The 14677-nt window shown below is 39.8% G+C and overlaps 1 protein-coding gene across 4 annotated transcripts in view; it reads left to right on the top strand.

Moving 5' to 3' along the window:
- The window catches only part of LOC141362787 (obscurin-like), a 537091-nt gene that overhangs the window by 30173 nt on the left and 492241 nt on the right, over window positions 1–14677 (top strand). For all 4 annotated transcript variants that reach the window (XM_073865032.1, XM_073865030.1, XM_073865031.1 and 1 more), the window contains exon 4: window positions 9241–9510. In XM_073865032.1, the coding sequence (XP_073721133.1) occupies window positions 9241–9510 (270 nt within the window). The remainder of the gene's footprint in view (window positions 1–9240; window positions 9511–14677) is intronic.

The following is a 14677-nucleotide window of genomic DNA, read 5'->3' as shown; positions in this document are numbered from 1 at the left end:
CTATCCAAAGGAATTAAAATTCACTTTTGAAGTGATACAGCGCCTGTTCATTGGAGTTGGATCACACTCTTGCACCGCAAGAGTTCACTCTTTGAAGAGCAAGTTGCTGAGATAAGAAACTATTTTCTTCTCCTTGTTACTATAAGCATTTACAGTGTTACACTGTTTTAAAGTTTAAGACCATTGTTATTTTAGATATTATTGTTTTAAAGGGATACTCCATCATTTTGTCTCATTAAACTGTTATTACCTTAAAGCAATAGTTCACTTTGAAATTAAATTCTAATGTTTTAGCTTACCTCAAGGGCATCCAAGATGTAGGTGTCTTTGTTTCCGTGGTAGTTTCACTTTTGATGTTTTTAGGTCAAACCGTTCTTGTCTGTCAGTCATATAATGCAGGTCTATGGGCACTTGGTAAGCATTACCTCAAAGAGCATTCACAGAGAAGTCCAAATTAAACAACTGTCCATCGTAAGTACACATTGATGGCCTTAGACACGAAACAAGCGGTTTGTGTGAGAAAACGAACACTATTTATATTGTTTTTGCCCCTTGTACACAACCGCGTCTGTGCTTAGTCTGCGCATGCGCCGGAAGTGATCTCTCGCACGTGTACGTCACTCATTGTTTACACAGAACAGAGATTGTAGGTAAGACAGCTAATAGAAATTGTACTAATTTGTGCTTATCCGGGATGTTTAAACCGACATGAAAGAAAACAATTACGTATGCTCGCGCGAACTCATCCAGATCACTTCCGGCGCATGCGCAGACTAAGCACAGACTTGGTTGGGTACAAGGGGCAAAAACAATATAAATTGTGTTCGTTTTCTCACACAAACCGCTCGTTTCGTGTCTTAGGCCATCAATGTGTACTTATGATGGGCAGTTGTTTAATTTGGACTTCTCTGTGCATGCTCTTTGAAGTTACGTTTAGTAAGTGACCATAGACCTGCATTATATGACTGACAGACAACAACGGTTTGACCTAAAAATATCAAAAGTGAAACTACCGCGGAAACCAAGACACCTACATCTTGGATGCCCCTGAGGTAAGCTAAAACGTATAAAAAATTTATTTTAAAGTGAACTATCCTTTTAACTAAGAAGAGTTAATACATACCTCTATCATCTTAGTGCGTGCACTTAAGAACTGTGGCGTGCGGCGACACTTTGGTAGCACTTAGCTTAGCCCAGTTCATTCAATGGAACAAAACAGAGATGAAGTTAGAAATGACCAAACACATCCACGTTTTCCCTATTTAATACGAGTAGATATACAATCAAATATGGAGGCACAAAATAAAACGTGGCGCTTTTAAAAGTGGGTTTAAAAGGTTAACTATAATCATTATGAGAGGGAGAAGGGGAGCAGATTTTTTAGGCGAGTCGAAGTACTCCCAAAAGTGCTATTCCACCATACATTATAGTTACCCTTTTTAACCCCCTTTTAAAAGCGCCATGTTTTATTTTGTGCCACCATATTTGATCATATGTACTCGTATTAAATAGGGAAAACAATGTGTTTGGTCATTTCTAACTTCATCTCTGTTTGGTACCATTGAATGAACTGGGCTAAGCTAAATGCTACCAAAGTGTTGCCAAGCGCCACAGTTCTTAAAGGAATAGTCTACTCATTTTTAATATTAAAATATGTTATTACCTTAACTAAGAATTGTTGATACATCCCTCTATCATCTGTGTGCGTGCACGTAAGCGCTGGAGCGCACTGCGACGCTTCGATAGCATTTAGCTTAGCCCCATTCATTCAATGGTACCATTTAGAGATAAAGTTAGAAGTGACCAAACACATCAACGTTTTTCCTATTTAAGACGAGTAGTTATACAAGCAAGTTTGGTGGTACAAAATAAAACATAGCGCTTTTCTAAGCGGATTTAAAAGAGGAACTATATTTTATGGCGTATTAGCACTTTTGGGAGTACTTCGACTCGCCTGAAAAGTCCGCTCCCCTTCTCACTCTCATAATGGGAGAGGGAGGGTGTTACTGCGCCAAGTCGAAGTACTCCCAAAAGTGCTATTATGTCATAAAATATAGTTCCTCTTTTAGAAAAGCGCTACGTTTTATTTTGTACCACCAAACTTGCTCGTATAACTACTCGTCTTAAATAGGAAAAACGTTGATGTGTTTAGTCACTTCTAACTTTATCTGTAAATGGTACAATTGAATGAATGGGGCTAAGCTAAATGCTATTGAAGCGTCGCAGCGCGCTTCAGCGCTTACGTGCATGCACACAGATGATAGAGGAATGTATCAACAATTCTTAGTTAAGGTAATAACTAGGCTTGCCGCGATGGTCGGTGAAACGGTGATAACCGGTGCTTCAGCCTCTAACCGGTTAGATCACTTGCCCACCGCGACACCGTCTTTCACCGTCGTTTTGATATTTTCGTGTAATTAAATCATTTAGTTTCGTTAGAGAGAGCAAACGCTTACAACTGAGTGTGTATGCTGACAGCGGAGCTGAACGCGCGTCACGTCACAGAGCAGCAGGTGTCAGATTTCATTTATTCCTGTCAGAGTGTGCGAGGCAAGCTGACTGACTAGATGATGACAGAAGCCGCGTGCTTACTCGTTGTTGTTATAATATACATATATGATGTTTAATATAACCGAGATCGTTTTGTTCTTGTGTTTTTCATCAAGAAAAATAATAAACCCATCATTCAAGCAGCGCTATATGGCGAAGTAGCCGGTTGCTCTGCTTGGGACTGGCGGGTTCTGTGAGAATTACCTGCACACATTGACTCAAGCACTTAATTAAACCAGCTGTTGCGCTCGCATTGCACGCAAATTCATACGCGATTTAACGCAGCGTACGCAAGCACTGCATTTAAACAGTTGCGTAATTCAAAAGTGAAAGTAAAATGTGCACGTCTGCATGCGCATTTATAAGCCCCTCCCACACGGTGAAACCGGGATTACCGGGTTTGTGACGCGCCGATTAACCGGTGGGAAAATTCTGTCACCGCGGCAACCCTAGTAATAACATATTTTAATATTGAAAATGAGTAGACTATTCCTTTAAGTGCACGCACTAAGATGATAGAGGTATGTATTGACTCTTCTTAGTTAAGGTAATAACATGGTTTAATATGACAAAACAATGGAGTATCGCTTTAAGTGTAACATTGGTATTCTTGAAATTTTTTTAAACAGACTGTTCACTTGTTACCTTGTTCTGCTTCCTCTTTCCTTGTCATGTTTGACATTTGATTGGGAATTAAAGACACTGTTTTATTTGAAGTTGTTAAACACAGGAACAACTGTACATGAATAATTCACTATAAGCTGTTAGGAAAATCTGAGGTAACACTTTATTTTACGACCCGCAAAGTACCGCGTAATTAAACCGAATTTACAGCGTACCTATTTGTAACAACAGGGTACCTCTACAGTACGTACTTGTAGGTATAAGGGAATAATATTTTAAGTTTGGGGTAATAAGGGGTAAGAATATGAAGAATTATAAATTATTTATACTCTAAGTATTTTATAACTACAGGGTACCTATTGTAATATTACGTGGTATGTATGACTTAGTCAAGTCTATGGGGAAATTATGTTTTATTTCTTTATTTAATTTATTGTGAATTTTTTATATTGACTACTGAATGTTGATGCTGTATATAGTCGATGTCTACGAGCCACCTCGGCAAATAAATATAACAGCACATCACTTTTATTTTAGTAGCCTATATTACTTGCTTTTAATAACAAAAGTCCAACTGATTTAATGTGGTTATCTTTTTTTTAAGGTAAGTACAATAAAAATAGCAACTTATTCCCTATTTACCAGGAAACTCTTACATTTGCGGACATATTTGAAGTGGTGCTTTGCAATTTATTTACTTTTATTTCAAATGACACGACCACAAAGCAGCACGCTATTTGTTTATTTTTAATAGGTGTTATCATTGGTAGAATAAAACTTTGCAACATGTGTAAACACAAGTATTTTAGCCAAATATAATTTATGCAATGGAAAACCAGAATGAAACAACAGCAGACATCAGCTCCCGCTAAAGAAAAAGACGACATGCGTAGGCTACTGCGCAGGTGTAGAGCGCGCGGCCGTCTGCAGGAGGTTTGCTGGAACGCGATCCTGAGGTGATATTTCTTTAAGAGGTTTTAAAAACTTTCTACCCTGTGGATTACGGCTGCGAGTGATGTGAGCAGGATCCGCATGCTGGATAAGGTGACTTGTTTTGTTAATACATGACTCACGCATTTCAAACAATGTTTTTCAAGACAGTTTAACAGTAGCAGCTAGCTAGCACATAAATTAGCCTAAAGTTTATAACTGGCTAAGAAAACTCAGTTTTTGGTCAAGTCACAGTGAAGAAACATTTACTGAAGGCTTTAATTTATGTTTTTTATATGTAATGCAGAACAGCATTTGTGAGACGACATCAACTCAACATCCGAGTGGACAAGAACACCAACACAGGAAGCCAGCCGCAAAAACAACGAATAATTGTCATGACTTTTTATTTGAAATAAAAGTTATGTGATAATAAACATTAAGTGTTGGCTTAATTATAGTGTTTTAAAGATGTTTTGAAATAAGTTGTTTTAAAATAAAAATAACATTATTCTGTATGTTTATGGTATTTACCCTATAACATTTATAACAAGAGGTGAACAAAGCACCACTTTAGTTTACAGCCCGCAAATATGAGAGTTACCCGGTAAATACACAGAACAAGTGGGGAATAAGACCCACTTTAATTTACAGCCCGCAAATATAAGAGTTACCTGGTAACTCCTGTATACATATACAGATCAAAGAGGTACAAGTTGCTATTATTTTTATTGTGTGTTATATTTTATTTGCCGACCGTGGCTTAGACATCAACTGTAGGCTTTACAATACACTTCATCAGGTAAGTAGCATATATGAATAAAAACATATTACACATAGACCATAGACGTAAGTCATACATACCACGTAATATTACAATAGGTACCCTGTAGTTATGAAATACTTAGAGAATAATTTCCCATATATTCTTACCCCCTTATTACCCCAAACTTAAAATATTGTTCCCTTATACCTACAAGTACGTACTGTAGAGGTACTCTGTTGTTACAAATAGGTACGATGTAAATTCGGTTTAATTACGCGGTACTTTGCGGGTCGTAAAATAAAGTGTTACCAAATCTGATAATGACAAGGAGAGTTATTTGTACTATTTTGGCTCTTAAATGGTTCTGTGCATAGTAGAGCTGCACGATAAATCGCATGCGATACCATGCACATCTCGTCAGTTCCTTGATTAGTAGTAAATCGCCATCAGCTGCTTTCAGATGGAGCTGCATTTACTACACAGAGCCTTAGTTCACTGACAAGCTGGGCCATATCGCATGCATGTCGCAGGCAATACGTCCGCGATAGTAAATGCGAAATTGCCCCGAATGTCAGTGAACTACGTCTCTGTGTATTAAATGCCGCTTCATCTGAAAGCAGCTGATGGCGATTTACTACTAATCAAGGAACCGGCATTACTTACAAGATGCGTGTGACATTCACATGCGACTTATTGTGCAGCCCGAGTGCATAGAGAAGTTTGCACGTGTTTTTGTGAGCTGTATATTTTAACATTGGTATTCTAGAATTTTTTTTAAACAGACTGTGTTCTTGTTACCTTGTCCTGCTTCTCTTTCCTTGTCATGTCTGACATTTGATTGGGAATTGAAGACTTTTATTTGAAGTTGTTAAACACAGCTTATAGTGAATTCTTCATGTACAGTTGTTCCTGCAATGAAAATATCTGATACCATTCTCTAAGAATGAGTCTGTGCATAAAGAAGTTTGCATGTGCTTATGTGAGCTGAATATATGTGAGGGTTTTTCTTGTAATGTTTTCATATCTTTGCAAGGAAAAATAAATGCTGAGAGTTTCAATTTTGCAGTTGTGTTGATTTCATTTAAAAAATCTGGTTTCAGGCAGATATCTAGAACTTCTTGTCAAAGAAAGCAATGAAGTCTAATAAACTCAAAAAGTTAAGTTGTGATGTTGAGGAAAACTTACTATTTTATGTCAATTAGACTTTGTTAATGGTTGTGAAAACATGAAAAATTAAGTTCAACCAATATGTTTTTAAGTTTACTTAACAAAAAAATCTTATTGCTTATTAATTGATATGGTACGTTGGCCCAATTTACTGCAAGTTATTTCAACAAATACATATAAGTTGAGTTAACTTAACTCCTAATGTTGGCTAAACTTAAATGGGTCAATGCAATAAGATGACTTGACCAAGTCAAGTTGTGTCAACAAATCATTTTTTACAGTGCAGGGACTACACTCACTTCTCCATCATCTCTCTCCCTCTCCTCACTGACACTTTGCGTGCTGGTCATCATCATCATCACCAGCGACGCGAGTTGAAGGTCGACATTTGTGTTATTTTAACACATTTTTCAGCGTCTGCCTGAAGAGCCTGTTTCTTTTTGTCGCGCAGTTTTTCTGCGCCTCCCTTGCATTTTTCTCCATCTCTCCCTCTGTTTTGACATGTGAACTGACCGACGATGCACGCTCGCTTGCACAGAGACCAAAGCGGTGATTGGGCCAGCTTAATGTCATTCAAAAAAAAAAAATAACCAATGGGCTGCTGCTGAGTTGACCGGTCTAGCTAGGAAAAAAAAGGACGATGACTGGGCTGGTCAGTCATTGGCCCAGCGTAATGTTGTTTAAAAGAAAATAACCAATGGGCTGCTGCTTAAATGTCAGTGGGCCGGTCTGTTTAGAAAAAAAGACGCTAACTGGGCTGCTCAGACAAAGATAGTATGAGATGGATCGGCCCAAAATGTACGTCGGTCCACCGGGAAACTGCCCGGTGTGCCAGATGGCCAGTCCGCCCCTGTACATTGGTAATCTAAAAGAATGATTCAGAATAAAAAAACATTAAAAGACCTATTAATACAATCAATTGTATAGATTAACAGAGAAGTGTGGTAGGACATTGAGATGTGTCAACACATTTGTCATGAAGCACTGCCGTGTCTTCCTTCATTGCCCTTCAGTATGATGACAAAATTGTCAAACACCCCTAAGCTCAAAATTTATCACAATAAAATTTAAATAGAAGGTAGAATTTTGTTAGTTGTTTCAAATTAAACCATGAACATTTACTGTTCTAGCTGGAATGGGCATCGGACCCACGGTACCTATGGTTTTTAGAACAATGCCTGCAGTTCTGTAATCTACCACCACAAATGTGACTACCAAATTTCTGTGATTTATTTAAATACCTTCCCCACCATAGGTCTTAATGAAAATTTGTAAGTACCAAGACTTAAGATTTTGGCCCATCTAACATTCATTAGTGTCTAAAGTGTAGTGCAAGCACACTGACCAGTTGAAAGTGACACACATTTTCAAACAGTTGCTGTGAACTAAAAACATCTCCGGGTTGAAAGCTCAAAATATCAAACACTTCCGGTGGTTAGCATTGACATATATTGTCGTATTTAGTAAAAACGTACTACAACCATGTGGCAATGAGTGGATATTACAACATGACACACATTGTACACACAATAGTACCACGCAGGCTGAAAGATTTTATGACTCGGCAATGTCAGCATTGCTACCTTCTAGTGATGTTACGTTCGTGAACGAATCGTTCTTTTTGAACGAATCTTTTAGGTGAACGAATCGTTCTCGTTCACGCCATCCATTGACTCATATTTCTCGTTCACTGAAATTTCCCTCCCTTCTTGAGGAGCACGGACAAATGAAGCGCGGCTTTCTTTCCGCCGTAATTAGTGACAAAACTATGAGCCAATGGCAATCGAGTATAAGCTGTGGCCGAGCATATGATTGGCTCAACGTACTGAATGAATACGCCCTTCACTGACCGAGCCGCTGTTTTGAGTCTGAACGAACGAGAGAGAAAGAGAGAGAGATCGCGTTCTTAACAAACTGAATGACTGGTACAAGTTACAACCTAATGAATGAGAGAGATCGTATAGAAAGCGAGTGCAACGTAAACAATCTTGTGAAAGAATCATGTGGTTTTATTTTAGTAAAGTTATAGTAACCATGTTTAGGCGGACTAACGTTATTTACCTTAATACAAATGATAAGCAAGGTAATTACTGTTGAAAAATGTGGTATTTCTGTTTAATATAGTTTTATATATCTATATAGTTTAATCCACCCTTTCACTGAACTTAAATCAGTCATCTGCGTCTGAACGAAGTCTTGAACGACATGACCGAAATTATATGATTCGTGAACGAGGATCTGATGACTGACTGAACCAGAGGAGGCATGCACGGGAGTCTTTATTTACAACAAATCCAGATTAGATGTACTATGTACGTGTGTCTTAATATATTCTGTAGCTTGATAAAATTATGCTTAGTATTTCACAATTTGAGCTTTATTAAAAACTAATGAGTTTTTGCAAAAAGTCTTTCATTGTCTTATAACACATAATGACACACATCTTCGCCACCTATTGGCGTATTTATGTAAAATTAAGAAATGGTCACTGAACGAATCAGTGAACGAGTCTGAACGAATCATTTTGGTGAACGAACTGAAAATGAACGAGTCACCTAAATGAACGAAAATTTCCATCACTACTACCTTCAGTTCCTGACTGGAGCGCACACGACAGAGGAGAATCGCAGTATACGAGCACCGGTAGCTGTGACCAGCTGTCAAATTTTTTTTTTGAGCGATCAGCCTCTGTCCTGTCACATGTATTCGATGTCTTTGTGTGTGCTGTAGGGTAAGGAGGGTATCTCAAATGCTTCAAAGCCGACAAGACATGTTGAGCCAAACTCACTCGTTATAATAAACATATCTTTGAATCGTGCCACCATGCTCGTGTCTTAAAACGGCTTTACAGGGGGTATGGCTTAGCTAAATGAGATGTAAATGAGCCCTATTGTCTCTCCCGGCAGGAGAAAAGTGTAACTTTCCTGTCTCTATTTTCTAAGTTTCTTGAATGTTACATTCAAATGGCACAAATTCTCCCTAATCCTTGTTGGTGCAACCCATCCTAGGGTAAAATATCATTTCACATTTGTAGTTTAGATGCAGGGTTATCACATCATTTAACCTGAAGCAGAATTAACCCCACATTGCTTTATTTTACACTGCACACATTTGGCACTGCAGAGTTAACAGTTATGACCCCATTATGTCAGTGATTATGTTTTATTATTAATTGTGATGATCTTATTTTCTTGTTTTCTCAGCTTTACCCAGAGCTACAGTGAGAGTAACACCAGACAGACCTGTGTTCATTGGAGAGACAGTCACTCTGAAGTGTGAGATAGATCAGTACAGATCATTAAACTGGAGATATCAGTGGAGGAAAGGCACACAGCGTTACACTGTAAACAGCGACTCTCTCACTATCAATAGAGTTACTGAATCTGATCAGGGCCGGATCAGCTGTAGTGCAGAGATACACGGACGACCAAAGACTTCACTATCAAGCTCTGCTGTTGATCTCAATGTGAAGGGTGAGTTCAGTCTTGTTGTAAGATGAAATAAAACACAAAAAAGTTAACACAAGATAATCCAATTTATAGTAATTACCAGATACCTTAAGGCTTTTAAAAATGTGCTTAACCACAGGTTATCTTCTTTAAAGTCAGATGTTAACCCCAGGATAGAGAACAAAGCTTTATACTTCTGGTGCCCACTGCACATCCAGCTTACTCCATGTCTGAATTAATTCCTTCAGGTGGACTAAATCTGAAAGGTTTGAAAGCTTAGACAGTTGATTTGTTGCTCTGTCAGGCAGTCAGCGTTTGCATTCAAGGCATCTCCTAAAAACAGTTTTAAAGACCGCATAACAAAGGTCTATTAATATTTTAAAGCTGTAGTATGTAACTCTGGCTCTTTAACACCATTTCTAATTGAAATATAAAACTTTAGTTATTTGCAGAATAATGTTGTGTGCGTGCGTTGTGTTTTGCCCTGCTACTCTGTGCTGATCAATCTGATGTCTGTGATCACTAGTGATGTTACGTTCATGAATGAATCGTTTAAGGTGAACGAATCGTTCTTGTTTAAGCAATCTAATGATTCATATTTCTCGTTCACTAAAATCTTCCTCCCTTCTTGAGAAGCATGTTGTAACGAGTGGAGTAGTGCTACCCTTTTTAGAACGGTGTGGCCCCTTTCAGAGCAATGTCCCTTTGCTTTGTTGTGGTGTATATGAGGTAAACGAGAGAGAGATCACATTCGTAAACAAACTGGATTGACTTGTACAGTACATCTAGTTTGTGTTATGATCCTGCCAATCTGTCATAGTTATTCATAGTTGTTCATGGTCATGTGGCAGGATCGTGGCGGTACCCATGTTTTGTGTGGCAGCACATTTGCCTTTTGTGGGTAGTGTGCTGCTGTGTCTTGTCTCTGTCCCCGCCCCCTTGTCTCCTTGTTAATTATTCTTTATTGGTTCCCTCACCTGACCCTCCCTCGTTATCTCGTTTAGTTTTCCTATTTAAGGCCCCAGTGTGTTTTGTCCTGTGTTGAATCGTTTTGTATGTTTGGTTCCCTTTCAATACGGTTCACTTCGCATTGCGTCAGTTAGGGGAAACTCCTATTTACTCCGCGATTGAAGCCTATTGGTAAATGTCTGTAAAAATACAGAGTGAGCCTCTCTGCTATGAATTTCTTCCGAGCGCGTCACCGGTCTGGCACCTCCCACGCATAGACCGCTCTCATATGCATCGGTTGTCCTATCCATGTTTTGTGCTCCGCCTGCTGTTCCTCTCTCGCTGAGACGAACACGCGACGAGCCATGAGACTAAGATGGATGCATACACAAGCACACACGGGCTACCCCCTCTGTGTTCTGTCACAATGCAACCATTCATGCTTTACACTCACAGAGTCCCTCGCTCCTCTCACAGTCAGTGGCGAGATCTCTGGCACGTTCATATGAATTCCCTCCGAGTATCGGGTGATACCGTTCATACGATGCATGGCTGTTCTATCTGTGTTGCATGCTTCCCTCGGACGTTCCTCGCTTGTTGAGATGAACAACCGGGGGAGCCGTAGAACTAAGATAGATGCATAGGACAAGCAAGCACGAGCGGCTCTGGCCCCTGTGCCCTGTCATAGCACACCCACTCATGCTCTACGCTCGCGGAGTCCCTCCCTCCTTTCCCCGCAGTGGCGAGATCTCTTAGCGGCTTCTTAGAGTTAGCACGCTGTCTTACGGCTCGTTGCCTCTAAATGCAGCTGTCTAGTGTTCAACGATTACAGAGCTTCATGCCCCTCGGCTGGACTGCCCTGAAATGTTTTCTGTGTGCTGTTTATCCAAAAAACATACTGTGTAATACTGTCGGTTATGCGACCTCACTGTAGTGGCGAACGGTATTTAATTCCTCTAAGAGCAATTTCCGTGCTTACTATACTGTGTTTTGACACCCCACGGCTGTACGGTGTCTCTAAACCCTTTTTTGCCTTACCGACAAGCAGTCAGTAATACGCACACACGGCCCCCCCCCCCGTCCATAATTGTATCGATGCTTGCCGAAAAAAACCCGGTTTGGCTATATACTGTGTATTGACACCCCACGGCTGTACGGTGTCTCTAAACACTTTTTTGCCTTACCGACAAGCAGTCAGTAATACGCACACACGGCCCGCCGTCCATAATTGTATCGACGCTTGCCGAAAAAAAATGGTTTTGATGCTTTCTCGCTGAAATTCGCTCGTAGCCCACCTCAGTTTCTCCACTACGATACTGACGGTGCAAACGAGCACGGTCTTACGGTTGTTATTTTCTCTTCCTAGAGAGACAGCATATACACTAAAGATGCGCTTGGAGGAGCTCACCTGTATACACGGCTGTGTTATCCTTTGGTGACACATACATTGTTGTTCATCTGTGTACGTTCACGGTGCGTTGGGTACCCAACGTTACGTTCATCAATCATATTTGTACACATTAACGGTGAGTTCTGTGCACTGATTTATCTATATGCATTCACAGTGCACTGTGGGGGTTCACCCGTGTGTGCACAATTTATTATCAGGAAACATGGCGGCGCGCTCGAGAATCTTGCCGGCCTGTGCACTATAACACTCTGATTCATCTATATGCATTCACAATGTATTCAAGTGTACACCTGTGCCCACGCAATTTATTGTCAGTACACATTTACGGCACGCTTGGAAAGCCCACCGATCTGTGCACTATAATACTACCTATATGCATCCCGATGCGCTCGAGGGCTCACCTGGGTTCACACTATTGTGGTATCTGTATAATCCCACGCTACAAATCGTTCTGCCGCATATTATAGTCAGATCGGTCTTTCGTGAGCTTGACGATCACTCACTATGTATGCCTGTTGCTAACAGTGGCTATTTAGATGGATCGTTGAAGCCATCGCATTGGCTCACGCCCCTCTATGAGCTATGTCCTATATGTTAGAGCCCACTCTGCGCGAGTTTGGCTTCATAATGGACTTGGTCTACAGGGGTTTCTATTTTTGATATCTGCAACCTGGCTGGCTGGTCTTCGCCGTCTATGTTTGTCAGATTGTACAGCTTAGACGTCCCTGTCCTACAAGCGCAGGTTCTCTCGGCTTAATCATGCACGCTCATACGTTTTATGTGTACACCACGGTGCGCTCAGCGAGCTTACCAATGTGAATCTGAACTCACTTAACCCTCTGAGGTCCGACCATTTTGGGACACTGTTAGAGGTTCTGACATGCTCTTACATTTGGTCTTTTCTCAGTTGCTTTAAAACATAATAATGGCAAGTGTCTCATACCACGGTGTTCAGCACAAACTGGGCTAAAATATTATATGAGCTACATGTATGTACATGTTTGTATTTTTGAGAGAAAAATGTTTATGCGTGGTTTTTTAAAAAACAAAATTTTTAAGTCACTGATATAATTCCACAAAACCCATACTAAACATGTTTTAACAAGACTTTTCTAAACAGAATCTAGTAGTGTAGAGTTTTTTCTTTAAAATGATATGAAAATCACCCTGCCTACTTATTCACATAAAACAATGTATTGATTTAGAAATTGTAAGACACTTTTTGTTTAGAGGGCCCGTATGCGAGAAGAATTGATTGACAGCTGAGCAACAAAAGACTCGCATAATGAGCTGCATAATGAGCCAGGAATGTGAGAATGAACTACAGTAAAGAATGTGAGGACAAATGTATACATGTTTGTTTGAGGTTTATTAAGTTAACAATATAATCAAAATAGAAAGGGTGGTCAGTAGGACATTTTCAGTTTATTTGGAAACAAACCCTATTCAAACACTTTGTATAAACTAAGAAACTGATACACAACAGAGCTGTAAACTTTATGGGGCGGTTTCCCGGACAGGGATTAGACTAGTCATAGACTAAAACATTTTTGAGAGCTGTCCAAACTAAAAACAACTTACACTTACATATCTTAAAATACATCAGTGCCCTTTGTTTTGCCTCAAAATGCACACAGGTAATGTTTTTAGTTAGCCTGGGTGCCAGCCGATCTTAGCCCCGCCCACAAGAATTTGAAAACGGGAAGATCGGTCTGGCGTTTCTCCGTTGAGGAGCTACTATGCTAAGACAAATGCTGGTCGAACCAATCAAATTGTCAGGGCGGGCTTTATACGATGATGGACAGATAATCAACAGTAACGTAATGAACCACGTCACCAAAGAGCGCGTGTGTTGAATGGCTGCCGCTGTAGAGTTCAAATGTGTGGATTCTGACATTGATCCTGTTCTAAAAGATATCGACATTGATTTTAAAAGAGGAACAGAGAAACGCGAGCAGGGCATTTGTTGATGTTTTTGCCGTCCTTCCTATTCTGCAAAAGTTGGTCGCAACTGAAATGGCTAACGTTATCACGGCGATGCAACAATGGATATAATTAGCGGTCAGCTTCTTTTCGGAAGCCCGGAATCGTGGTTGCTGAATAAGTGGAGGGACATGCTAGGCTCCAATATTTTCAAGCCAACGTAATGGGTATTGTCGTGGATGAAGTTCACCTAACGTACAAACGGTAAGAGATAGTCTTACTCTATGACTTAGTAAATACTTCATGTTGTGATATAAACGAAATGTTGTAAACATAATAGGTGTTGATGTACATTCGCTAACTCAGTATAATCACAATGTTAGTGTCATTGTAGCGAAATAACTAGCAGTTCGGTCAGGCTGCAAAGACGTAATTTCAACATACACTCACACACACACTCCGTTGCTCTGATTGGTCGTAGGTCTATCCAATTGAGTGCAGAGGCATTTTTCGGTTGACACACTCCTCATAATTATAGCTCAATGGAGCGGCATCAGACTCAAATTCTGACTAGAATTGAGTATGACAACGTCAGGCTAGTTTTTAGTAAGACATGTTTGTTAAAACTAGTTATGTTTTATATTTAAACAAATGCCTAGTCCTGGCTTAAGCTAATCCCTGTCCGGGAAACTGCCCCTATGTGGCTTATGTTACCATATAACTTTATGTCCAAAAAGTGTTTTTCCACTTCATAGTTTTGTACTGATGAGAGAGATGCAGACCTCTAAGAGAGTTATAAACAGCTGTTAGCATAAATTGTCCACAGACATACCCTTACATATATAACTGATGGGTAAATATCACTGATACTACATTCATAAACTATCTTGTTCATAAACTAAATCTCAG

This window comes from Misgurnus anguillicaudatus, unplaced genomic scaffold, assembly GCF_027580225.2.
Source record: "Misgurnus anguillicaudatus unplaced genomic scaffold, ASM2758022v2 HiC_scaffold_29, whole genome shotgun sequence".
NCBI classification, from domain to species: domain Eukaryota; kingdom Metazoa; phylum Chordata; class Actinopteri; order Cypriniformes; family Cobitidae; genus Misgurnus; species Misgurnus anguillicaudatus.
The sequence above is the reverse complement of the archived record's forward strand: the minus strand, read 5'-3'. Positions and strand labels throughout refer to the sequence as shown.